Here is a 27,348-nt window from a genome sequence, read left to right as displayed (position 1 = left end):
GTTAGGGCAGATGACATTTCAGGACTTTGTAAGAGACCGTTCGTAAAAAGCCCAAAAGGCTACGTGTGAATATACACTCCTTCTTGCCCATGTAGCATCTACCACGTGAAACTAAAGAGACGATAAGAGAGGCTGTGTTCCAAATCCTACTCGTATGGATCCGAGTTTCTACGGCGGATCATCTCACGTGACATAACAGACAGAGCAACGCTAGACGCGGGGAGGTTTTTGAACGTCAAGTCACAAGAGTTTCTTTACCCTAGAGTGAGATTGAATAAATTTTGGAACACGGCTAGAGAGAAAGAGAGAAAGACGGAGAGTGACAAAGGGAGAGAGAGAGAGAGAGAACAGCACACTCGCTTGTCTAGCCTTGCTGGCGTTTCCTCCGTCGTTTTCTGCAACCGGTTCTGGACAGGCCGTTCGCGGCACTGCTTTCAGCGCTACGGATGGCACTGCACGTTTTAAAACAGGTCTGTACGCCACACTGGAGGATTTTTCTCGCATTTCCATTGTGGAGAAGCAAACGCACTCCCTTGGTCAGCTTCCCGCTTCGCCTAATTGCTTCCCGTAACCTGTTCGCCTTTTCAGTTCGCAACGAACTGTGTGGTGCCTTCTAATCGGTACCCCCGCCGCACTTCCTGTTCACGTATATTTCCTAATTTTTTACTCATCATTCTTTTATCCTAAAAGATAATTTGGTGTGATAGTGCTTTAAGTAGCCATTTCCAAAATATAGCCAATATATTCAATTTCGTACATACTGCAAAACCCGCCGTCTAGCTCAGAACCGCAAGTGCTGGGGGGCTGTTTTTACACTGGTGCCACCCGTTTCAACTGACGCGAAAAAGAGCAAAAGGTCGGAAGGTGCTGGTAATCCATGTGTTGTTTGGCCCTACCCTAATCATCAAATTTTCCGACAACAGCTCCGTCTTTTTCTTTTGGTGGTGCCGACTTCGCGTGCTTCCACAGTTCGCTTTGTTTCTTAGCCTTCGGTTGTAATGGTGCGCCATACACTCACCCATGGTAATAGGCGATTAAAGAAGTCGTCAGGGTCGGCTTGGGAGAGCTGCAACATTTAAGTGGCAGATTCCCATGAGTGCTATTTTTGCATGAGCCTGAGCAGTCACGGAACCTAGCGAACGGGGACCTTCATTATGTGCAAATCATTGGGCATGTACGAATCATTGGACATAGTGAAATAAATATTTTGAACGTGCCGAATCTGCATGGGACGCGGGCTGGCCCAACAGTACAACTTTTGGCGATATTATATTTTTCTGCTGCCCATAATGAGAGCTTTTTAGACGCCTCTCGTGCTTCGGCGACGGGGCCATCAAAACCGAAAGCTTGGCACGCCACTTCTCTCCGTGGCCAAAAAGGTTCCATAATGCAACGCGCTCAGCGTTGCCTACCGGGATTTTCGGATGTAGTCTATTGGACACAAGGCTCAGCCAAACGGACTCAGCACTCGTGTTCAAGCTGTGTCTTTGCTGGATCTCACTGAGATGACGTCAAAGTGCACAGGCTTTGATTTTTCAAGATAGTGTTAGATGTAACGGCGTAGTTTTTTTTCTTTTTGAGTGTATACTTCAAAGTTCGCAGTTATTAACATAAAACAAACCTTTCTCTCTCCCTCCGAAGGAACCTGTGCTGAGCACAAGCATCTCTACGGCGGCGTCTTCTTCGTGGAAGCTCTCCCGAAAACGGACACCGGAAAGGTTCAGAAGAAAGCGCTGGTCGACACCTGGGCCACCGTCGCATATGGCAGCCCTCGTAACGGCTAAACGGATGACTTTCCGAAAAGTGTTTTGCTTTGAACCAGCCAGTGTGAGCTTAGCTGTTGATTTGTCCTATCTAGAGTTTACGACTCTGCGTAGGATCGGTGAAGGACTTGCGTGAATAAAGATTCCGGGGGTGTAGTTAATAATGAAGTGTTAAACGTTGTTTATTTTTGTATCTCTTTTGGATCGGGATTTTGTTGTGTTGTGTCATTTACTTATTCGGGGTTATCGCATGAGATGATATCAAAGTTTGAGAGACGCGATTCGCCTCATGATTCGTTTTCCGTCGTTCTAATGCTGCAATCCCATTGGCCGAGGAGTTTTAATAAGATGCATTGCGACTCGCCACGCCCTGCTCTTCTTAATCTGCCAGTGGATGTAGGAAACTCTGTCACCAGTGTTGTACAGGTTCCTCCAAGACAGCAAACGAAAGCTCGATCCTCGCTTTCCTTTTGAATCATGGAACGAGTTCCCATTAGAAGTTCCAGTAGTTTGAAAGGAACGCGTTCCTGTTACATTTCCAAGATCATGTAGTTATTTTAATTACGTTACGTTTACGTAATTTAATTAAATATTGTGCTGGATAATCTGGAGATAAAATAAAGCACGGAGGTAGGAAGGCTCTGGAGGCGACATGACGCCACCAGAGGTGAAGCCAGAAGTGTGGAGAAACACGCTCCCCAACGATGACGAAAAGAGCTCTGGTTTTAGTCATTGTGGAGTCGGGATTGTCCCTCCTTTTGGAGTCACCTCCGATGGGCTCATTTCACCTCCAGAAACTTCTTACCTCCATGAAATAAAGCGAGCGAGTGAAAATATCACTACGCATCGTGGCGCCCCGGTCACATTTATTCCAGTTTTTTTTGTTTTCCAATATCTTTCGGACACTTTCCCGTGCCGTGAAGTCGGAGGTTAAAAAAGTCAAAAATAAAACACCTAAGGACCTACCAAACTTAAATAAAATTGTAGATATACAAAAAAAGAAAAAGGAACATCGTTTCTCCAGCCGCTCCCTCGAAAACGTACCGTTACCATTCCAGTTCCATCAACACAAGATGGAAAGGCGGCATTCCTCCGTTCCTCTTAGCCAGGGATGGGCAAAATACATGCAAATATGTATCGAAATACAAATACAAAATACTTCGTCAAAACTGTATTTAATTACAAATCCAATTACATTTCCAAAAAAAGCATTTAAGTACAAGATACAAATACAACCAAATGTATTTGGTCTTCTCCAAACACTTTTTCAAATACGTTCCTCAAAATTTGCGTCAGCGACTTCAGGGCACCTGCAACGGGTTTCTGGGTATCTCATTTCAATTTTTCATCGCACACTCGGGAGTTAGTGTGTGAGGCTCTAGTAACGTCTCTAGTAACGTAATAGAAATTTAATCACAAAAAATGTAATCAGCTTGGACGTAATAGGTGAAAAAAGCACAGAGCTTCAAGCAGCTTTTTTTTTTGTCGATTACATTTTGGTATAGGCCAACAAAGAACCGAGACGACCAGGACGCGCAGCACTAGCTAGATAATGTTTTTATTGTTGCAACTCGCACCAGTTACGAAAATCTGGACGACCCGAGCATTTAGAATGTTCCAGGCAAAAATATGGATGGAAATCAGGCTGAAAAGCATCACAAGTTGTCACACGCACTTAGTTAGTCAGTCTGCCTGTGAACGTCGATTTTGTCACTATTCTTGCCCTGGACTAGCACCGTAATCACAAAGTCACTAAACGTTTGTGCTTTATTGAGAGACACTGCATTCGGTGCAGAACGTAGTTTTCTTGCTGCTCTGGACAGTGCCTTTAATGTATTTCTGCCCACAAAATTGTATTTAATTACAATTTTATTTGAAATACCCACGTTTTAGTATTTAAATACACACGTCAAATACGTTACCCAATTTGTAATGAAATATAAATGCAAAATACACAAAGTATTTGAAATACTGCCCATCCCTGCTCTTAGCTATAACGCGTTCCAGGAATGTAGTTCCTTGGAGCGCCGTTCCCTACAACACTTGGCTCATTCGATTTACCAGCACCAACTTGCACCAGTGCAGACAAAGTGTAGCGCGCTGCAGAAAGGTGCAGGGCATGTACTTCATGTGGTGTCTTGAGATAGGCTGCGGTGGGCACCCAGTGCGGGCGGGTGCAGGAGGAGCAGGGAATTCGAACGCAGCAAGTGTCGACAATCATCGGATTTGTGTTCTCGAGTCTTTTTTTTTTTTTGTATTTACTCTTAATGACAATTTTCGCGAGGGCCTAATTTTCTTGAATCTCGGGAAACGCCAACGATTCGCGAAAAATAATTCCCGCAAATATGTTTTCCTCATATATAGCTGTTTTCCGTCGCTTGGCACGCAGTCCAAATTGTACTTTTTGTGTGGGCCTTTTTCTGCTAGTTCAGCAACACTATTTTGAATAGCGACAGAACCAAAGCGTTTTTTTTTTTGGCGAGCCAAGCTGTCTGTCGTCCGCAATTACCGGTTGCTCGCAAGACTAGAGTTTATAGAGTTGAATTTTTGATTCATTCACTTAAATATAAAAATACATCCTTTTAAGTAACTTTGCTCGCATATTTTTTGCGCTCTTGGGGATTCTAGGGTAAGGTAATATATTTATAGGTTATTATTTATTAACGTAATGAACGATTAAATATCGCCACGTGTTTCTGATATTTTTCCTCCAATAATGGTCTTTAGAGGGTTATAGTTTTACACAGCCTACTCAGCATACTCAGCGTTTTGCATTGCTTAATTTCACAACTGAGACATAGGTAGACGAGAGCTTCTTTGGAACATTTTTTCAAACTATATCTCAAAATAAACATTTTGTATCACAAAACGTTCTATTTTTTAATGTTCAAAACAAAACCAAAATTTCATGCATGGGTTATTGCATATTTTTTATTATATTACTACTCTCTAAAAAAAGCCAGTACCTCTACTTTCCGGCACAACACTCGGAGAGTCAATCACCGCAACTTACGAAGGCAGCTCAGCGAATGACAATGCCAAAACACATCTTTAAAAAAAAAAAAAAAAAAAAAAAAAACGCAGTCTGAGTTGTGAAATTAAGCAATGCAAAACGTCACGCATTTAATGTCACAACCCAGACTGCGGTTTTTGGCCTAAACATATGTTTCGGCATTGTCATTCGCTGAGCTGCCTTGTAAGTTGCGGTGATTGGCTCTCCCAGTGTTGTGCGGGAAGCAGACGCACGGGCTTTTCTTAGAGCGTAAGTATTCGGTGAAAGATTATTACCCTGTTAACATTAATAGCGGTGAAAATAAAAATGGGAAGAACGACACAATATTTACTTGTTATTTATCTAACTAATGAATCTATGCTTCATTAGCTTACCCTAGAATTTCCAAGAAAATGGTACAAGTGACGAAAGTAGGTTTTGAGTATGTATTTTTATATGCTTAAATTAAAAATGAAAGCCGTTTACAACTCACCGTAACGCCGAATTAGAGCGCAGCTCTTGAGGAGGAGGAGGAGGGAAGGGTACTGGGGGGTGGGTCAAGTGACCTCGGGTGGCGGGGGTCCTGTGACCTTGGGGGGTCACGTGACCTTGTAGGGGCCATGTGACCTTGGGGTGTCACGTGACGTCGGGGGGTGACGTGACGATGCCGATGACGTAACCAATGACGTCACTGATGACGTCATCAGTGACGATGACGATGCGGATACCGATGACGTCATGAGTGACGTCCCTGATGATGTCATCAGTGATGATGATGCGGATGCCGGTGACGTCATCTGTGACGTCACTGATGACGTCATCAGTGATGATGACGATGCGGATGCTGGTGAGGTCATCAGTGACGTCACTGATGACGTCATCAGTGATGATGACGATGACAATGCGGATGCCAATGACGTCATCTGTGATGTCACTGATGACGTCATCAGTGGCGATGACGTCAATGGGAGTCACGTGACTTCGGGAGAGGGGGTCACGTGACCTCAGGGGGGGTCACGTGACCTGCATAACCATCGTGACCCTCGTGAGGGTAACCCTAGTAACCCTTGTGAGGGTAACTCTCGTGACCCTCGTGAGGGTAACTCTCATAACCCTCGTGACCCTCGTGAGGGTAACCTTTTTGAGGGTAACTAACCCTTGTAACCCTCGTGAGGGTTACAAGGGTTAGTAACCCTCGTAGCCCTCGTGATCCTTGTGAGGGTAACCCTCGTGAAAGTAACCCTCGTAACCCCCGTAACCCTCACGAGGGTTACGAGGGTTACTCGCGGTTACGCCGACGGCGACGGTGACGCCGCTCAAGCCAGGAACTGGCGCCTAAGAGCTGCGCTCTAAAACAAAAACGGTCTGTACTTATCAAAGATGGCAGCTCAATGAACTGGAGCCTTAAACAGTCCCGGTAATAATTATACTGGTAGAGACGCCCCGAGCGTGACGTAAAAAATATAATCACCCGAGGCCCGTCTGGTGATTGCTGGAAGCCAGCGATGCTCTCACGTTTTCTTTCTTTATCGTGAGTTATTTTAGGATAGTGCGCTACGGGAAGTGGAATAACAATGAAGAGAGCATTTTTCAAACCACTAACGTTTTCTAATACGGAAATAAATGAGCACGATCAAAAGCGATCCCCGCACTCGTCTTGTGGGAACTGCCTATGATCTACGTCTGGGATCAACTATGCGCAAATAAAAGATAGCGGAAGAGATGGTAGAAGATTTGTTTTATATGTCGTCTAATGCTCCCTTCGCGAACGGGCGTCTTGTCTTCTGTCGCACTGGTGGTACGACACCTGACGCCGTTCCACTGACGGGAGCTCAAACTCGTTCGCGAGAGCTGCGTTGTTTTTCATCTTTCTGTGCGTGTTGACGATGCCGAGAACAAAAATGTCCGCCTTCACGAAGCGCCCTCCAGCTCACTGTATCAACCGCGTTCTACAACTGCCTTTCCGTTTCACCGGGCGAAAGAGCCACGCGGCGCCCTGTTGCCAGTAGACAGGAGCCAGGATAGAGCGACCGCCGTCAGTAATCAGTCGGGCAGCTTGTCGCACGAAGGCCCACTGCGGCGAAAAAGGCGAAGCCGGAAAAGCCCTGCCGATAGCCTGTCCATGGCGAGACGGGGTGCGAGGAAAACTTGAGAGATCAGCGACAAACGACAAAACGAAGAAAACAAAATCCTATGTTACTTGGAGTCATGGTGCGAATGAGAAGAATAAAAGACCCCAGAAGCGCGATTTGCACTGGGATAATGAACATGACGTTTCACGTCCTCAGTCTCGCAAAAAAAAAAAAGTATTTTGGGGTTGGGAATATTATTGAGAGTCGTACTTGACCCGCCTACATTTCTTGACTGAAATGATTGAACCAATTAATTGAAACGTTTGGAAGAAACAAAAGCGTCGCGATGCATTATGAATATTCAATGGTCAACTCAAACTCGTGCTTCGACATAAGAAAAGAAAGAAAAAGAGAGACACTCGAGAGAAAAGTGCCATTTATGAAAATGGCAATAAAAAGAAAACTGCATTTATTAAGCATGGTCTAGCGCAACAAATTATTCGAGCAACATATAAGTCACTGAGTTGATAGGTAGGCCTTGTTTCATGGTATACGTTCTAGCGAGAGCCGTCACGTTCAGGTGGCTTACATCAGCATACAAACTCTCGTCAGGACCATCCGGATGAAGCTGCCGACTCTCTCGCAATGTCAGTGGCCGGGATCCACGGTGGGCAGTTCATCAGACACTCTCTTCCGTTGCACTGGCTCAGCTGTTCGATGCACTTGAAAGATTCACGCACGTCTTCATTGCAAAGACCGGGTTGCACAAACAAGTTTCGCAGCTCGTGGGGATCGTTGGCGAGATTGTAGCTTTCCACAAAACCCTGCAAAAGATAAAGTTGTGGGTGCAGTGCATTTTGAGGGGATCAGGACCTTTAGGCGAGTACGATCAAGCAGACCGACGCCACTAAGCTCAAGGTATTTCGTTGCATTCTATTTATTTGTTTCGGAGGCATCGCATTATATTAGAGGAAAACACCGGGTGTTTGTAAGAAAAGAGAACCGCATCTTTTTCACCGCAAAAATAAACTACGCATCACCAAACGCCGATTCTCTGCCCACACATAACGGTAGTAGTTGTAAACAGATTCCAAAGTGTCACTTACCGTTACCTGATTCAAATGGTATATAAGACACTTTCGGAAATTTTCGACTAGAAAATGGGGCTCGCATCCGACAGCGGACGCCATGAATTTACACCCCATAAAAAATGGTCTATTAGTTTCTGCAAAAGGGCCTATTTAGAAAAATTAATAAGTTCCGGTTTCTTAATTGATAATTAAAAGGTTAATTCCTAAAAGTAATTAAAAACTAAATTATACCGAACGTTATAAGTTTTTCTAAAAAGGCCCCTTGGCAGAAGCCGGTTGCTCATCAACCGTTTTTCTGTGCAATGCGTATTCCTTCAGGAGCGATTTGACCTACGTTTAAAGAAACAGACTTTATATGCATACATAATAATAGAAATACTATCGCGGACAACATGAGCTGGAAAAGTCCTTCACCCCTCTCTGGTGTTTTTGAGAAAGCTGAAGTTTGAACTAGGAATGGAATGGAATGCGGAGTTCAGGTGCTCTACTTCGTACTATTGGACAAATTGAAAGATAGTCGAGCCTTTAGGAACCGCAAACGCGGAAAAAAAATGAAAGCCGTTTACAATTTCTTGTAACGCCGGTTAGAGCGCAGCTCTTGAGGAGGAAGATGGAAGCGTACTGGGGGATAGGTGGCTCCTTGAGGTCATGTGACCTCAAGGGGGTCACGTGACTTCAAGGGGGTCACGTGACTTCAAGGGGGTCACGTGACCTCAGGGGGTCACGTGACCTTTGGGGGTCACGTGACCTCGGGGGTCACGTGACCTGAAGGGGTCACATGACCTTAGGGGGTCACGTGACCCCCAGAAGTCACGTGACTTCAGGGGTCACGTGACCTCAAGGGGGTCACGTGACCTCAAGGGGGTAACGTGACTTCTGGGGGTCACGTGACTCAAGGGGGTCACGTGACTTCAGGGGGTCACGTGACCTCAGGGGGTCACGTGACTTCTGGGGGTAACGTGACCTAAGGGGGTCACGTGACCTCGGGGGTCACCTCTTCTGGGGGTCACGTGACCTCGGGGGGGGTCACGTGACCTCGCGGTTACGCCGACGGCGACGCCGACGCCGCTCAAGCCGGAAACGGGCCCCTGAGAGCTGCGCTCTAAAACTGGATCGGGTGTTTCAGCTTATATTGTTCGTGGGAGTTCAAGATAAAGCATGGAGCAAACGTCAACTCAGGACAAATATAAATATAGTCAAAATAGAACACAACGCACATTGAAAAGCATACACAAATGTTTGTTTAGTAAACCAGGACGTCAAGGGACAAATAAACAAAGGAACCCTTCACAACCCTGCTTGAACTACTAAGGGTTCAATGCGCTCACAACATGCACGCATTGGGTAGACTACTTTAGTGTTTTTATGAACAGATTAAGTGGAGAAAACAAAAATAGGCTAGCATTATATGGGTTCAACTCAGTAGGACATTTTATGGGTTCAGCCTTGCAAGGTGCCAGATGTACACCGCTCAGGTGCCAAGAATGATATCCCGAACAATAACTCGTCGTAAGAAATTCGATAAAATTTTTCTTAGGAAGCAATAGGCCCTTTCCGAAATTGCGCTTGGCAACAATGATCCGCTGCCTTGACGGCGCTCGAAAATGCGGCGCTGGCCATTTTCAGCGGGCAAGGCCTGCCGAAAGTGCGGCTGGCCACTATGATCGGACAAGGCGAGACAAAGGCAGTATCACATTGTACCGACCAATCCCAGTGAGGTTAGAAATCTACCTAATAGCTATGCAGATTGTAAAGAGAAGAATGGAAGAATGGGCAGAAGGCAAGCAGATACTGTGAGAGCTCCAAAATGGTTTCAGAAGGCATAGAAGGCTGGAGGATAACTTATTCGTTATCACGCAGTGCATAGAGATAGCAACGACAATTAACGCAAAGGCCGTTATGACTGGCATTTCTGGGCATCAAAAGAGCATACGACAATATGAATCAGACAAAACTCCGAGATCAACTTAAAATATATGAACTAAATAAAAATTTGATAAAGTTTCTTGAACAGAGATATGCAGATAACAGGCTATAGTTATAACTAGGGAAGCCGAAACCACAAAACCAGCAGCAATAAAAAGAGGATTTAGGCTGGGCTGCCCATTGTCTCCCCTGCTCTTTATGATATACATTAGTGAAATGAAAAAAAAAAAAAAAAAGATTATATCGCTACAATTTAGGATTTGATCTGACATACATGGAGGGAGGGAAAAAAGTAAATCAAGTTTTACCGGGCTGATGTATGCAGATGACATTGTGCTCGTAGCAGAGAGTTCAGAGACAATGCAGGGACTAATTAGAATTTCCGGTGGGGAAGGGGGCATCTTAGACCTAAACTTCAGTAGGGATAAGTCTGGGATACTAGTTCATAACGACGCAAAGGGGTAACCTCTAGAGATGCAAGACACTGAGATATAACATGTAGAAAAGTACAAACATCTGGGTGTATTGTTTTATGAGGGAAGAAAATATCTGAGTGCACGTAAAGATATTGAAATAAAGAAGGGGAAAAGAAATTCGGCTATTATGAAACACAAAACACTGTGGAACTTTAATCAATACAAAATTATGAGAGGGGTATGGAAAGGAGTATTGGTATTAGGATTGACCTTTGTGAATGATGTCTTGTGTATGAAATCTGAAGAACAGTCAAGCTTGGAGGTAAGGCAAAGGAGTGTAGGCAGGTTACCTTCAGGCGCACAGGTAGCCAGCCCGACTGAACTGCTTCAGCCTATAGCCTTGTATATTTCGTATTATTATGTTCGTGTTATCACTCGGGAAGGAAAATAATGGTAGACCTGAAAGAAGTCAGTGTATACCCGAATTTTTGAACAGCTCATACGCCAAGCGCGAATAAAGTATCCTCAGAGGGCGCTATGTGTGTGTGCTCGTAGCTATGACTGAGTTTACACGAATAGGATCGTAGCGCATCGAATCGAGCGAGGACCAATCACAAGCAGCGTGTCTTCCTACTTCTTCCAGCTATATGCTAGCAATCAAGATTGTCAAATTTCAGTTCGATACGCCATGGGATCCATGTAAAGGGAGCGCATGTAAACGCAGCCTGTGATAGTTATTTTTTACTACGCTAGCTGTCAACAAGGAATCCTCGTGCTCACGCGCATATCCTGACTAGTTTGAGCGTAGGAAGCGTGCATTCAAGGAATTGTGGTTTATATTGATAATTTGTTTCCTGACAGCTGTATTTTTGCAGCAAACGAGTAAATCACTTTCTTTTTGGGAGATTATCACTCACGTCTTTCTGCTTGCACAGTGCCGCACATCAATAAAAACGCATCTAGGAAGGCGCTATGTGGGCACTACAGAATCCTGGCCTCTGCGACCGTATACCATATAATGACGGCCGCGTCCCCGCCGGAGCGGCGCAGGTTACCACTCTCGTCGCTCATTCACACTGGAAGCTACCCATGCTGGGGTAATTTAGGAAAAGGTCTATTGGGACGCTGTCTGCTTTTGAGCGCTATCAATACCCGGCCGATTGAGTCAAGGCAGTCCACTTTCCAAAGACGTTGCCATGCCGACAATTATCGCGTTAATTTAGGCTTAGGAATGGCCAGAATCGAAAGACTATCTAAAAAATGCGGCGAGGTCATTGCTCATGCTTTGCGATTTAAGTGAGGCAAGGCAAAGCAAAAGCCTCCTGCACCATTCGTTGCTGACTTACGCGCCCGATATTGCAGCTACAACGACATATTAGTTCCAAAGTGAGCGGCGCTCACTCACCGGGGAACCGCCATGTTTCCCAGCATCCCTACCGAGCCCCCCCCCCCCCCCCCCCCCCCCCCCGAGACATGATTTTAAAATTCCTCTCCTAGGTACTGCGGCTAACTATAGCCGCGGTTAGCGCTTACAGCAAACGGGCCCAGGAAATAAAAAGGCACGAAAACCTCAGATAACATATAAGTCGTTGAAACTTAAAAGACAGTCTATTTTCAAACGTTTCTTAGAGACAAGCTTGCATGATCTACATATATTTAAAGTGTTTCGAAATAAAGTAGCCAAGTTTCATATACACTTTGAAATGACTTATCTTGATAGCCTTTTCAACGCTGAAATAGTGAAACGATGAGACATTATGTGGAAAAGACTGAATACCGTACTTGGTTATAAGAAGCAGCATACCCAATGTTGTCCAAGAGCTTATAATAAATGGTCTGCCAACATTAGCAACGCTGCTAGCTGACTCTTTCAGTAACTTTTTGTATAACTGGCAAACGGCACACATAATCCACACAGTCTTGAATATTTAAAACCCATAAACCTTCAAAGCACATTTAAATGCTGGAGTAATTTATCGCATATTTCTTTCCTTCCGGAACAGTAATTGTTGTGATGCCGATGAGTTACAAATTCGCCCGTTTAAACACGCCTTAAATATAATTTGTCCTCCTCTCGAGCACGTGTATAATATTTTGCTTATGCATGACGTATTTTCAAAACTTGTGCAGTTAGCTAAGGTGAGCGCTCCATTTAAAGGAGGTCAGAAACATTATTTATCTAAGTACAGACCAATATCAATTCTTTCAGTTTTCTCAAAGTGCCTAGGAAAAATTATGAACGACAGAAGGATTTTATTTTGTGAAGAACGTATACACTATAGCATATTAACGGACCCTCAGTCTGGTTTTAGAAAGGGCCGTTCAACAAAGTAAAGACTTCTGGCACAAAAATAAATTATTATCTATGGGAATGAACACGCATTACTAACACTAGAGATTTTTATAGACTTCTCTAGGTCATTCGACAAAATAAACCGCGAGACCCTAATACAAAAGCCTGAAATGTATGGTTTTCGTGAAAATTTTTAGATTTATTAAGAAGTTACCCTGAGTTTCGCAGCCAGAAAGTTGTTATGAACAATAAAATGTCCGCTATTAAAACAAATCATTCTGGGGTATCCCAAGGTAGCATCCTTGAACCGTTGTTGTTTAACATTTATATTAACGGCATAATGAACCTGGACAATAATACCGAATTTGTTGCTTACGTGGACGACACTACCTTAATTTTTTTTTAAATTCTACCAATACTAAAGGAAGAAATAGATAATGCGAATAATGTGCTAAGTAAACTAGACAAATGAAGCGTTTTCGATTCCCCAACCATCAACATATTTAAAATAAAGGCTGTGATTTTCAGGCAAAAAAATCAGAAAGTAAATATTAAAAACAACCTTATGATTGGAACGTCAAGCGTGTGTATTGTGCCTTCAGTAAAACGCTTAGGAGTATTTTACGAAGAACACTTAGCTAGGAATATGCGTACTGAGATGGTTGCAAATAAACTTGCCCGCGTAGTTCTTCTGACAAGGCTGCTCTTCTCTCTGCCAACTAATATAAAATTGCCTATTTAGAACTCACTTTTTTTCTTTTGAACCTCAACTGCTGTCACTTAGTTTGGGGGAACACAATCATGACAAACATTTCTAAACTATTCTTACTACAAAAAAAAATCCTTTGGCTCTATCTATGGTTCAGCCTATGATGCTCATGCAGAACCACTTTGTAACTCTTAATGTATATGCTGTTTAGTTCTTATATAATTACTTACTGCTCAAGAAATACTTTGTCGGAAAATAAAACAAAATAAAAATGTCATTAAACAACCACAAATTAACAAGAAAAAGTGAAAGCCGTTTACAAATCCCTGTAACGCCGAATTGGAGCGCAGCTCTTGAGGAGGAGGAGTGAAGGGTACTGAGGGGAGGGTAGACCCCTCCTCCTCCCCTCATTCTTTAATATGCTCCGGGGGGGGGCGGTCACGTGACCTCGGGGGGGGGGGGGGGGGGTCACGTGACCTCAGAGGGGTCACGTGACCTGGGGGTCACGTGGGGGTCACCTTGGGGTCACGTGACCTTGAGATGACCTTGGGAGGGGTCACGTGACCTTGGGGGTCACGTGACCTTGGGGAGGAGACCACGTGACCTCGGGGGTCACGTGACCTCAGAGGGGTCACGTGACTTGGGGGTCACGTGACCTTGAGATGACCTTGGGAGGGGTCACGTGACCTCGAGGGGTCACGTGACCTTGGGAGTCACGTGGGGTCATGTGACCTTGAGATGACCTTGGGAGGGGTCACGTGACCTTGGGGGTCACGTGACCTTGGGATGACCTTGGTTACGCCGACGGCGACGCCGCTCAAGCCGGGAACGGGCCCCTAAGAGCTGCGCTCTAAAAAGAAACAGCTACGACACATGTCACAATGAAATACGCAACGTACCTTTGGCACGCGCAAACTACGGAACTCGATCGCTTCTTCACACACTGCCATCTTTATTAAATTCGCAAGCTGATTAGACAGCAAGTGTATTTTCGTCTCTTATTAACTTCGCCTATGCGATTTTGTATTTGCTTAAGTGTAATACTGGTCCAATGCATGTAGCTGTTCTATAGATTCTGTAGATGTGAAGTTTTTTGTTCATTATTGTATCCCAGGTAGCACGCCAGAGGAATGCCCAACTTGGGCAAAGGTCTGGCAAACATAAGGGCCCAACTTTGGCGCAGTTCGGTTTTTGCACCATGGCCTTCATCAGTGCCAAAGTACGGTGCCTAACTATAGCCTAAGTTGGGCGATCCTATGGCATGCCAAAGTTTGGCTCTTCTCCGGTACGCCAGAGGAGTGCCAAAGTTGGTGCCATACTTGAGCCATAACTGCCATAGTAAATCCTAATCTGGGAATTCGGGGCATGCCAAGGTTTGGCATTTCTCTGGTCTGCCAGAGGAGCGCCAAAGTTGGTGCCATACTTCAGCCATAACTGCCAGAGCAACGCCTAATTTCGGTATTTGGGACGTGCAAGGTTTGGCGTTTCTCTGGTCCGCCAGAGGAGCGCCAAAGTTGGTGCCATACTTCAGCCATAGCTGCCAGAGCAACGCCTAATTTCGGTATTTGGGACGTGCCAAAGTTTGGCTTTTCTCGGGTCCGCCACAGGATTGCCGAAGTGGTGCAATACTAGAGCTATAACTGCCACAGCAATGCCCAATTTGGGTATTTTGGACATGCCAAAGTTTGGCGTTGCTCTGGTCCGCCAGAGGAGCGCTAAAGTTGGTGCCAGATTTGAGCCATAACTGCCATAATAAAACCTAAACTGGGAATTCGGGGCATGCCAAGGTTTGGCGCTTCTCTGGTCCGCCAGAGGAGCGCCAAAGTTGGTGCCATACTTCAGCCATAACTGCCAGAGCAACGCCTAATTTCGGTATTTGGGACGTGCCAAGGTTTGGCGTTTCTCTGGCCCGCCAGAGGAGCGCCAAAGTTGGTGCCATACTTCAGCCATAGCTGCCAGAGCAACGCCTCATTTCGGTATTTGGGACGTGCTAAGGTTTGGCGTTTCTCTTGTCCGCCAGAGGAGCGCCAAAGTTGATGCAATTTTTCAGCCATAACTGCCAGAGCAACGCCTAATTTGGGTATTTCGGACACGCCAAAATTTGGCGTTTCTCTGATACGCCACAGGAGTGCCGAAGTGTGCCATACTTGAGCCATAACTACCAAAGCAACGCCTAATTTCGGTATTTCAGCCTCGCCGAGTTTGGCTTTTCTCTGGTCCGCCACAGTTGTACCAAAGTAAGTGCCAGACTTGAGCCATAACTGCCGCAGTAAATGTTAATTTGTCGATTCGGGGCATGCCGAAGTTTGGCTCTTTTCTGGCTACCCACTGAAGTGCCAAATAAGTGCCAAAAGTGGCAAAGAAAGCCGAGAGGCCAGCCCAAGTTTCGAATATCTCTGGTGTGTCACAGAAGTGCTCTTTTACGCGTCCCAGGAGAGAAATAAAATAAATAAGCGTTGGAAGCACGATAGTAAGATGTCATCACCTCCGTTCCCAAGCAGCACGGCAATACTTTGCAGTATCGTGCCAGTGCCGGCCGAAAGTCGGTTACAATATCGCTCAACTGTCCAGTTTTGCACCACCGTTTGATACCCGGCAGGTATTGCCGTATAGCTGTTTCGCCCCGGCCTAGCGTTCGCGTAATATTGTGCGAAAACTCTACGATGCGTCTGCTTCGTATTGGCCGAACGTCGTGCAAGTATGTGTACGTTACATGTCATTTGTTGCATATCCAATCACTTATACGGACAAACAAATTTTTTCGATCGCTCCCAGAAGTTTATTAAACAACTATCATTACACACAGTGTATTCTCAACATATTTACAAAGGTCACACTTCTCTGTAAAACGAAAAGCAAATTATAAAATACAATTAACACTGTCCTCATGCCAAGCAAAACTCATCACACGTAAAACCGCGGAGAATGAAAGGAAAGCAGGGCGACTATCAGAATCATGCTTGCAGTGCACTTACTAATAAAAGAGCGATATCATGTAATCCTTGATAGATGCATAATCCAACTCAGGCACCCCACAAACACATTCGAGGAAGAAGGTTGCGCACATTCAACTGACGTCTCGTCGTCGGCGAAGAGCAGTTTTTGTCGAAGCGTGTCCAACAAACACATCACAAGTATTCCACGAACTCCGGTGCAAAAAATGACTGTTACCGAAAAATTGGCATGGACGTACTCCGACCGTTTACGACGAAAAAACACGGCCGCGTCTGCAACGCACGAAAGCAACAGAACACTGAAGAGCCCAGTTCGAAAACCGGACCTACGTGGCCTGCTTATTTCTATAACTAGGCAAACGGCGAAAACGACAGCCCCAGAGATCCCATCAGCGTGACAGAAAAAGTCACGTGACAAATTTTCGTCCAAACTTTTTTGTCCTACGCGTCCTATGTAGAGAGGTCACGCTGAGTAACGCGTTTCGCTTCATCCTTTTGATTTGCTTAAAGCGGCTGTCGCGCTCGCTGACAGCCACACGAAGACGCAAAAGCAGGTGGGGAGGATTTGCAAAAGGCGAGGTCGAAGGGGCATCAACAACGCATAAAAGGAAAGGCCGCTTCTGCCGGTGACCTTGTCGCCTTGCCTAGTGTGTCAGCGTGCGGCTTCCATTAAAGGGGTCATGAAACGCTTTTCCAACTTTTTCCTGTTTCGCTTTCCTCCTGAACTCATAAATCGCGCATTCCACCAAACAGTTGAAGAAGACGAAAAGGGGGAGTCCCCTCTTGCTCGCACTCCCGTTTGTGTAATCCCGGACACATCCATTCTCCCCCTAGAAGATTAGCCCGTCGCTCAAAATTCAGACAAAAGTCGCTTTCCCCACCCCGTTCATTCCGAAGCTGACAGTGCTGTTGAAGCTACGTGCTCGTTGGGCCAGCCACACTTGCCACGTGAGCGTGGCAAATGTGGCTGCAGAGAATGAAGTCAGGTGATGAAAGGGAGGCGGCTGATTGGTCCGGCAAGCGTGTAGCTTCCACCACAATGTCAGGGGGTGAAGGGAATAAGTGAGGTCCGGTTGCGTGTGACGTCAGTTTGGACCCGATAACGCGCTTTTGGGACCGCGGTTGTATCACAGTGAAAAGGCAGAGAGGTTGCGAAGGGGAGGAGGTACGAAATAGTCCGCTCTGTTTTCAAATTTTCGCACTGAAAGTCAGGCTTTTGACTTTCTACCTTTTTCTTTTGGTCCACTGAACGATGTGCTATTAGTAAAATCCCAATCTAAAATGATTTATCCCAACCCAAAAATCGTTTCATGGGCCCTTTAAGGGCCTAAGAAAGATAATCTCCTTTCTTGAGAGCGAAATGGACGGGGTGGTTATGTTTTCCGGGCTTGTCGCCATCCGATAGGCCTCAATTATTTCTCTCCCCATTTGCTCGCAGTGGCCTCCCATGGCTGTCGTGCCGGTGAAATTAGGAGCGCAAAAATACTCCACAAGCAGGGCGAAGACGTGATAAATGTAATAACAAAAACGGCTTGACATCACAAAAATAACAATTTAATTAAACGTTTCGCCTCCCATGCGGGGGGCATCTTCAGTAGAGCGCAGAGCGAGTGAGAGTCGCACAAAAAAGTTCGGTTATTTAGGCATAAAGTTTGTGTACACGTCCGGCAGGGGGCCACGGTTCTTGTTTAACAACGATGAATCACTTCCGCGTTTGTCGTTCTGGATGAACTAAGATTCCAGCAGCTTCCTCGGTTCCCACCTTTTATCCCCCTCCAAGGTGGATGCCTTGTCAATGTCAAATTGGTGTCCTGACGTCCATGCGTGGTCGACGAGTTCGGACATGAAGCGGGTGGCGGTCCCGTGCGTGTTCTTTTACTTTAGTCTTGTTTTTCTTTTTCGTCTCGTCGCTCCAATGTAGGAAGCGTCACATTCCTTGCACTGTACCTGGTAAATCACGACCCTTTCTGCCTCTGGCAGGGTCGGATCTTTTGGCTTGGAGATAACATTGGCGATTGTTCTGTAGGGTTTGTATACAGTTCGTACCCCCAACGGCGCAAGGCCGCGTCCCAATGCCTCCGAAACCCTTAACGTAACGTGTTCGTTCGGCTCGATCCAGGCGCCGATGGGACATTTGTTTGTTGGTCAACAAGAACGCATTGGTCTTAATGAGTTGAAGTCAGACAGCTCCATCATGATTTTAAAGGCCGACAAAGGAAAAAGAACCGTTGTGCTTGATAGGGATGACTACATGAAGAAGATGTATGAAGTTATAAACGACAGTCACTATTTCGTGAGGCTATCAAGAGATCTCGCTGCTAAGTCCGAAAGAGAGTTAGTTGACCACCTTCGAGAGCTGAAAAAGAAAGGACACATCAGTGACGACCTATACCGTCGTCTCTTCTCCTTTGACGCCGCGACACCCAAGATGTATGAACTCCCCAAAATTCACAAACCGGGTTGCCCCCTACGCCCCATTGTATCTTTTATTAGTTCATCCACTTACAGCCTTTCCAAATATCTGGTTATGATTCTGAGCCCTCTTACAAGAAAAAATGAGTTTAGCCTCCGGAATTCCCATGACTTTGTTGAACTTATACGCGCTCAGACCCTGCTACCGCACGAGGCTATGGTATCCTTTGATGTGATTTCATTATTTACGAATGTCCCCAACGCCCTGGCGGTTGATGTCGCCCGTGACCGGTTGTTGGCAGACCAGTCGTTGTCCACTCGCACAACCCTCCTTGTTGAAGACGTTATACTCCTTTTGCGTTTTTGTCTCAACCAGTGTAATCTTAGTTTTAATGGGGACATATATCATCAGGTCAGCGGATGCCCTATGGGGAGTTCAGTTTCCGTCACCGTCTCGAATCTCGTCATGGAATATGTTGAGGAAAGGTAATGTCTGGCATTGATTTCCCCGTGAAGTTCTACCGTCGTTATGTCGATGACACTTTTGTAATGGTTAACAGAGAGAACGTAACTGATTTTCACCGCAATTTGAACAGGGTCCACCCCTCAATTGACCTTTTTCAGAGTTCGTTGAAGCGACCGTGGCGCACCCTCGTGGAGATAATTCAAAACGTTTGCGGGCTCAGTCCGTCCTCCCGTCAACCTGTCACCACTGTCACTCCGTTCGCTTCCTCGACACGATCGTTTTGGTGCGTTCGTTGTGGAAAGATTTTCTCGCTGTTTTCCGGCTGTCATTCTCTACAAATGGCTGACGACGATCCCGGAGGATCGAGTAAAGTAACCGTCTTCGACACTGCGGACTTTATCCGTCTGTACGCTTTTCAAGACAGATGGAGTGCCGATGCTGCATCGGTACTGGCCGTCAACACAGTGTGCGTCGATCGGTACTTCGCGAAGGACAGCAGACAACTCCGAGAAAGATGCACCTTCAAAGAAGAAGCCTACGTCAAGAAGTTCATGGTGAACAACTTTGATCCCGATCACACCGTTCACCTTGTAAGGAGCACGTGTGCATCGTCTGTGAAGCCAGGACATTACAAGCAACTGATATCGCTTTCTAAGAGCGCCGATATCGTTCAAGCGTATTGCGACTGCGTCGAGTTTATGTCTTCAGTAAAACCCGTGACGATGTAATAATGTGTCTTAAGGATTACAAGATGTGTCAATATCTGTAAGACGTGAGCTCCATAGTCACTATCGTTTCGGCGCATTTGTATCGAGATCCGTGTGTGCCAGTCCTTTGATCATATTTTATGCATGACGCTATAAGTTATCCGAAAAAAAACAAAAAAAAAGATTTGTCGTCTTCGTCTTTTTGTGGTACTTCAGCATGCAACTAAAAAATGACCAAGCTATGTCATCGATCTACTTATCGAACTAGATGACGTGCTGATATAAAATTTTGTAGTAGGACATTTTTTTATTCAATATTTTAATGAGTTCCAAGCGTAACTATAAATTTTTCAGGTTGAGCGGAACATGCTAGCACATAGCTGGCCTGCTCTTTACACTACGCGACAGTGTAAAGATCTGTTTTTCGTGGCAACGGCTTGGCGTCCCGCCTCTTCGCTGCCCTGCTCTACTGTGCAAGCAAACTCGGTGCGCGGAGCCAGGTGTCGGCTTGTATGTAAACAAGGAGGAAGCGAAATCCGGGTGATTCTGGTCTCTTGAAGATACCCCTGGATCGTAAAAAGCAGGAACAAAAACCTTGCTATGAATGACTGGCCCGCACGGAGTATAACAGGTATCTCCAGAGTTCAAACAAATATGAATGAACTAACCTTCAATGAAGTGGACACTGTAAACACGCGAGTTCGCAGACGGCTGCCAAGGCGTCCCGTCGGAGTTCTGGCGTCGCAGCGGTTGAACCCATTCTCTTGAGCTGCGCGGTAGCTTTCGGGAATCTAAAGAAGCTCACGTTCGGCATGTTTTTCTTGCTGTTTGTACACCCAACAACCGAGCAGCGGTGAGGCATCGCGAAAGTGCCGAACAGACACGCCTAGCAATGCGAGCGAAGCCGGGCAGCGTAAGACGAGAGCCCGCAAAGATGGCGCCTTTCCCTTTCCTACCCTCTCCTCAAGTTCGGGCATGCGCACAAAATTCTCTGAAAAAGGTCAATTCAGTTCACCTGCGAACATGAAACCGATAGTACCTTGCCGTGTTTAGGTGTACGTGTCCATAGAACTAGTGAACCTTTTTTTAAGATGGAGATATCCGTATATCGTAAACCATGTGACAGACAAAACTTTCTTGACTACCACTCTCATCACCCTACTCAACACAAAAGCTCAGTTGTAAGATCGTTACTTCATCGTTCAGAAACTGTCCCATCTAAGTCAACACTTAGCATTCAAGAACTTAGCCATGTGCGGGAGGCTTTGAAAAAACGTAACTACCCCGACTGGTTTGTCAATCGCGTTAAGAAACAAATGTCCCATCGGCGCCCGGATCGAGCCGAACGAACACGTGACGTCGTGTGCCTCCCGGAGGCATTGGGACGCGCCCTTAGGCCGTTGGGGGTACGAAAGAACAATTGTCATTGTTATCTCCATGCCAAAAGACCCGACCCCGCCAGAGGCAGAAAGGGGCGTGATCTACCAGGTGCACTGCAAGGAATGTGACGCTTCCTATATTGGAGAGACGGGACGAAAAAGAATAACAAGACTAAAAGAACACGCACGGGATGTCGCCAATTCCACGAACGCCACCCGCTTCAAGTCCGAACTCGTCGACCACGCATGGACGTGAGGACACCAATTTGACTTTGTCAAGGCATCGACCTTGGCGAGAGATATAAGGTGGGGACCGAGGAAGCTGCTGGAATCTTGGTTCATCCACAATGACAAATGCGGAAGTGATTCATCGCTGGTAAACAAGAACCGTGGCCCCCTGCCGGACGTGTACACAAACTTTATGCCTAAATAGCCGAACTTTTTTGTGCGACTCTCACTCGCTCTGTGCTCTACTGAAGATGCCTCCCGCATTGGAGGCGCAACGTTTAATTAAATTGTTATTTTTGTTATGTCAAGCAGTTTTTGTTATTACATAAATTAGGAGCGCAACCGGGACATTTTCTCCCGTGAATGACTATCGGGTGCTTTGACTCCGAAGCAGCTCTTTCGGCGTCCATTTGATGTTCTCGGAGTCGGTCGCTGAGGCTTCGCCCCGTTTGCCCGATGTACCTGGTCCCGCAGGACAGGGGGATCGCGTACACTTCCTTCGGTTCCTCTCCTTCCGCCAAGATTTCTCTTTCCGGTACTCCCACGGAGCGGGCGGGTTTTGAGGTTGAAGCCGAAAATAAAGTTCGCTCTTTCCACTTTTTTTTTGCGTTTCCTCCTCTCCTGCCCTCCTTTCCTTACTTCACCGCCCTCCCCCGAGGGGCCAACACGGAGAATGGATTAGGAGACGCCTCCGTTAATCCGGCATAACCCGCCGTAGAGGGGGCGTGCTGCTTGACTAAAAATTATCTTTCTGCACAAAAAAAAAAAAAAAAGAATAAATAAATAAATAAATAAAAAGAAAAAAGAAAAAACGTCGCGGGCAGCGATTTAATGCGCTTTGCCGGATGCGTAATGCTTCGTCCGCCTTGAACAAGCTGGTATGCATTAGACTAACATTTTTCGAAGCGCGGCAGGTTTAGTGTAGGTGCTATCATAATGGTCCTGCAAGACTTCCCTGTCCGCCACAAGCTAGCCAATAATTCAAGGACATAACGACGGCAGCGTATTCAAACAGTGTAAAATAAAATGTATATAATATTTATAAGAACACCATCGTCTTCACTGCTTGGCTTTCAAATTTTTAGCGCCGCAAATAATCGTAATCAAAATATTTTTATAATTGAAGACCCCTCGTCGTGCATCGAACCCAAAATTACGCTTATGTGAAACATGATTCGGCGCGGCAGCAGCTCGAGTCACCGTAATTTTTTTTTTTTAACGTGAATTTTTTTTTTTAATTTTACTGAGGTACCACTGGCAGAACACGAATCGCATACTTGGAAGGATCTGAAAACTCATATAGCTGGTTGAGTGAATGCAATACTATCGCATTCGTTGAAGCTCGATTTGTTGATTCGAACTTCAACAAATCACACGCACCCATTCTCCCTATTTCTGTTTACCCAGTCATAGTCGTTCCCTCACGATGCAATACGAGTACAAGTAACGGCAGTTTATGCAATGTTGACGATACACAGCCGTGATCGCACGGTTTTTAGAAGCGCTATAGAACGAGCGCAGGCGTCGAATTTCGGTACTCTGATTGATTTCTGTCTTCCCGCCGTGACACCACACGAGAAAAGCGATTTCGTTCTGTCTGTGAAACTAGGAACAAAGAAATCAAGATATAATCCCGTAATAAAACAACGCGAAATGGATCTCTGCAGCCAATACCCAACCGTTCGCGAGGTGACTGGGCAAAAGCATATATTACCTCCGTGCCTTTACCCTCTGCGCACCGCCAGAGAGAGTCATACAAACTCCTTTGCGCTATTATCAACACGATTGCGTTTGCAAGCCGGTAGTTTGACTCGGCTGGGATTCGTCCCTTCTGACTTTCATAGCCCTCTATGAAACCAGAAAGGTAGATACTTTTCTCCAATGGGTTGGTTTGCCCGGGGCCTCCAGTTATTTACGGCCAAAATCACACTAGAGGCGCTTCAGCAATGTTTACTCTGGTCGACACACGTGCTCCTTAAAGATGCCTGTCGTCAACTATTTCCCAAAAGATACTTGAAGAGCCAATCTTAGAGGCCGACGGATAACGAGGCCTTAGACCTCAAAGAAATTATAACAGAAACTTGGCGTCGTCATTCCCAAACTGGTTGCCGGACGAAATCCAGGGTTGGTAATAGTAACATAAGATACGTACGGCAGAATTCCCTGCCATAAATAAAATGATTTGGCTAACGCCAATGTAACGCGAAATAGGTGCAAAGAGTTTTGCGATAGGAAGCGTAAACCGAAAAAAAGGAAAAAAAAAAAAGAAAGAAAGAAAGAAAGAAAGAAAGAAAGAAAGAAAGAAAGAAAGGCTGAAGAAAAGGAGAAATTAGAAAAAAAATCTCTGGTGACTTGGCCAAAAAAAATTCTGTTCATGTGATTTTTCTTGCCACGTGACCAAACAAAAAAACAACGAAAAAAAATAACACGAGAAAAAAAACCCTTCCCTGCCCGGTTTCGAAGCTAGGCCCTCTTGATCGTGAAACTAGCGCGCTATCCGTTGCGGCACCATAACGTTTTTTTTTTATTTCTTTATTGCAGCCAACATAACTTTTTTTTTTCTTTCTTTATTGCAAGTTGCGCCAACATAACTTTGCCAGTAATGCTCACGCATTCCCACATCATAGGCGAAAGCTTAGGTGCCTTCGCAGTTTTTCATGCATGTGTTATTTTTATTTGTGGCAAGGGTTCACGTCCAGAATGCTTTTAGAGTTTTCGACCAAAACGAGTTTTCTTCATCCGAGTCACCTTCTAGAACCAGTAGACCGCACTGGGTCGTCCGGCTAATCAAGCAGCTATTTTCAAATTCTCTGGCGTGCCCGTCCTGGGATCCGAGGTCGCCGTTTGACAAGCTTAACTTTCTTCCACCTGGTAGCCGGAACCACCACGGCCAGCTTTGTTCCGTCCCCACTCCCTCTCAAGAGGATGGCCTCGCCCCGAGGCTAATCCCATTCTCTAAACCTCCTTCCATCCAACGCTTGACCTTTCCCTCCCCGTCCCCCAGCTTCGGGAGAGAAGGTTCTTCTCTGCAGAACGTCCCGTTTGTACAGCGGCTTTAAAGTTCAGAGATTGTCCTGTCTTTATCGTCCCTTTTGTGTCTCCACTTTTTAATGTTTAAAAAGTATCAACACGCTAAAATAGGACAATTTCCGGGATTTCATTTTCATCCCCCAAGTGTGATGCGGGAACCGCGCCATAGAGCCACGGTCGTTTCCGCACTTTGTTATCGCTAGGATTTGACAGTGCTCAATCACAATGCAAGACACGCACAGAGCCACGCTCGCTTTTGCAATGCGCCGCCTAAAGGGGTGTCCAAACAGGACACGACTCCGACAAATCGTGAAAATTGAAGCGGGCTTGAAGCGGGCGCGTCCGCTTTAATTTTCACGATTTGTAGGAGTCGTGCGTTTTGTAGTGTCCAGTTTGGACACCCCTTAATAATGATATATCTTGTTAAAACGTGCGCACATCCGTCTTGCGCAGTGTTAGCTCAATGGCAGCACTTTCTGTAAAGGCGGATTCACACCGGGGATAGCAGTCGCGCGATCCAGCTAAATCGCATCGCAAAAAAAAAAAAAGAAAAAAAAAAGTAATTAGTTGGTCAATTTGGCGTGCGCGATGAGCGAGTCCAATGCCTTCGTTGGCGAGTGGCGTCTCAAAAACTCTCGCTCCGAACGCCGTTGGTTGGCTCGGCCTCTCCGCGACTAGAGTGCATCGCAAAACGTCGGGTCAGCAAGCGACTGCTCAAAACCCGTCACTTTTTGCCCGCGATGGTCGCTTTTGCGATGAAAGTTATGGCGCGACTAGATCGCATCGCCGGTGTGAACGCGCCATAATTTCGAACCAGTCTCACAGCGCGTCCCGATATTGGCTTGTGTACCTACGCGCGAGTAAAACATCTGGCACAATTTGCGTTTGCAAAGCCTGCTCCAGCCGCGTCAAAACATTCAGCCAACCTTTGGACTGCAGAAATCAAGAGACAACCAAAATAAGATAAAGTTGCCAGCCGAATAGAACTTGATTTCTATTTAATTAAGATGAAGACCACCCGCGTACATCAAATACCTCATCAGCCGAACTCCAAGGCAGTAAGCCTAGTTCTGGCACTTGTTTGGCACCTTTGGCCCGTCGCTGCCAGATCACAGCCAAACTATCGGGAAGCGAAGCCTAACTTGGGCACTCGCTTGGCGACTTGGGCCCAAAGATGCCAGATCTCAACCGAACTACAAGGTAGTAAGCCTAACTCTGGCACATTTGTGGCGATTTTGGCCCGAATGTGCTAGGTGACAGCCGAACTGTCAAAAAGTGAAGCCTAACTTTGGCATTAGTTTGGCGATTTTGGCCCGAAAATGCCAAAGCTCTGCCGAACTACAAGGTAGTAAGCCTAACTCTGGCACATCTGTGGCGATTTTGGCCCGAATGTGCCTGGTGACAGCCGAACTGTCAAAAAGTGAAGCCTAACTTTGGCATTAGTTTGGCGATTTTGGCCCAAAAATGCCAAAGCTCTGCCGAACTACAAGGTAGTAAGCCTAACTCTGGCACATCTGTGGCGATTTTGGCCCGAATGTGCCAGGTGATAGCCGAACTATCAAAAAGTGAAGCCTAACTTTGGCATTAGTTTGGCGATTTTGGCCCAAAAATGCCAAAGATCTGCCGAACTAACGGGCAGTAACCCTAAATTTGGCATTTGTTAGGCGATTTAGGCCCGAAGATGCCAGATAATAACCGAACTACCCGGGAGCGAAGCCTAAGTTTGGCACTTGTTTGGCGAATTAGGGCCAAGATACCCAGACTGTTGCCAAGGGAGGTCAGGTTTGGCACTACTTTGGCTTCTTCGGGTTTTTTAATGCCCTAAACTGCCAGACGCAAGCCAAGTTTTGGCCCAGAACTCGGTGCTGCCTGGGTATAGCACCGCTGTTGCTAATTTGAAGGGGGCATAGACATAGTCAAGCCGTACCCCAGTAGCTTTTTGTCTGTGCTCCCAAAATCATCATTGTACGATGTGGCGTCGAATAAATTCAATTTGATTCGACCTCAATATTTGAAGCATATTATGGTGTAAACGTAGAAATGAATGCCTCCTGAGACGATGACTTGACCCTGATTTGTTATAGACACGTAGTTTTATTTTAGTATGGTGTCCTCTAATTCAGTAAAACGTGTCACAATAAAAAAAAAACAAAAAAAAAACAGGAACTTTTGTGGGAGATAGGGTAAGAAATAGTTTCATTTTACTTCGAAAATTGTATTCTGAAAATAAGGCTTTAGGTTCATTTCCTTCTTAAGGCCCGTTCACACTCTTGCGACCGACTTCGACCGAGAGAGACCAGAACGGTTTTTAAGCCTTTTGCGACTTCTTAGGACCGGATGCGATGCAGCGGAGCTGGTTCTAAGAGATCGCGAGAGGCTTAAAAACCGGTCTGGTTTCTCTCGGTCGTACTCGGTCGGAGAAGTGTGAACGGCGCTTTACGCAACTTCTATTTTGACCTACTGCAAACAAATTCACGCACATAAAATACGACCCCAAAACCACTTCATGATCTCTTTAATGGAAGACAAATTATAGACACGTCAAAACACGTGTAGCGTAATAAAAAGTGTGCCGAATTGTAAACTACAACACTCTGACTCACCTCGTCGTCATGAAAGATACAGAACTTTGAGTTGGCCGTGGGGGCGATGTACCTTGTGCACAGGAAAGTATTGTTCCAGGCGTCCTCGCACTCGCACTGGACTTGCGGATCACAACTCTGCGCAAGAACGAGCAGCCGTTGGTGGGCTTAAGAGACCCCCTTCCCATCCGTTACACTTCTTGGCCCGGACACCTATTCGATAAACCAATGTTTCGCGCCTTGAAACGACCTTTTTTTCGGGATAGCGTTTGCGCATGCGTACACTCTATCCACAAGAGTGTACGCGTGCGTTCTCGTTCCTCTTACT

At 45.9% G+C, this 27,348-nt stretch overlaps 2 protein-coding genes across 3 annotated transcripts in view; one reads left to right on the top strand and one right to left on the bottom strand.

Annotated features, from left to right (window-relative positions):
• The window catches only part of LOC8032349 (luciferin 4-monooxygenase), a 55,675-nt gene extending 53,494 nt beyond the window's left edge, over positions 1-2,181 (top strand). Inside the window, exon 10 of the mRNA XM_040220676.3 lies at positions 1,642-2,181. Within this exon, the coding sequence (XP_040076610.1) occupies positions 1,642-1,784 (143 nt within the window). The 3' untranslated portion in view covers positions 1,785-2,181. The remainder of the gene's footprint in view (positions 1-1,641) is intronic.
• Positions 2,182-7,249: 5,068 nt separating this feature from the next.
• The window catches only part of LOC115313099 (N-acetylglucosamine-6-sulfatase), a 76,416-nt gene continuing 56,317 nt past the window's right edge, over positions 7,250-27,348 (bottom strand). For both annotated transcript variants that reach the window (XM_040220683.3, XM_040220682.3), the window contains exons 11-12: positions 27,042-27,158; positions 7,250-7,651 (exon numbers count right to left, since the gene is read on the bottom strand). In XM_040220683.3, the coding sequence (XP_040076617.1) occupies positions 7,436-7,651; positions 27,042-27,158 (333 nt within the window). In that variant the 3' untranslated portion in view covers positions 7,250-7,435. The remainder of the gene's footprint in view (positions 7,652-27,041; positions 27,159-27,348) is intronic.

This window comes from Ixodes scapularis, unplaced genomic scaffold, assembly GCF_016920785.2.
Source record: "Ixodes scapularis isolate PalLabHiFi unplaced genomic scaffold, ASM1692078v2 PGA_scaffold2__306_contigs__length_199485367, whole genome shotgun sequence".
Taxonomy (NCBI): Eukaryota; Metazoa; Arthropoda; class Arachnida; order Ixodida; family Ixodidae; genus Ixodes; species Ixodes scapularis.
Note: the sequence above shows the minus strand (reverse complement) of the source record. Positions and strands in the feature narration are given on the sequence as shown.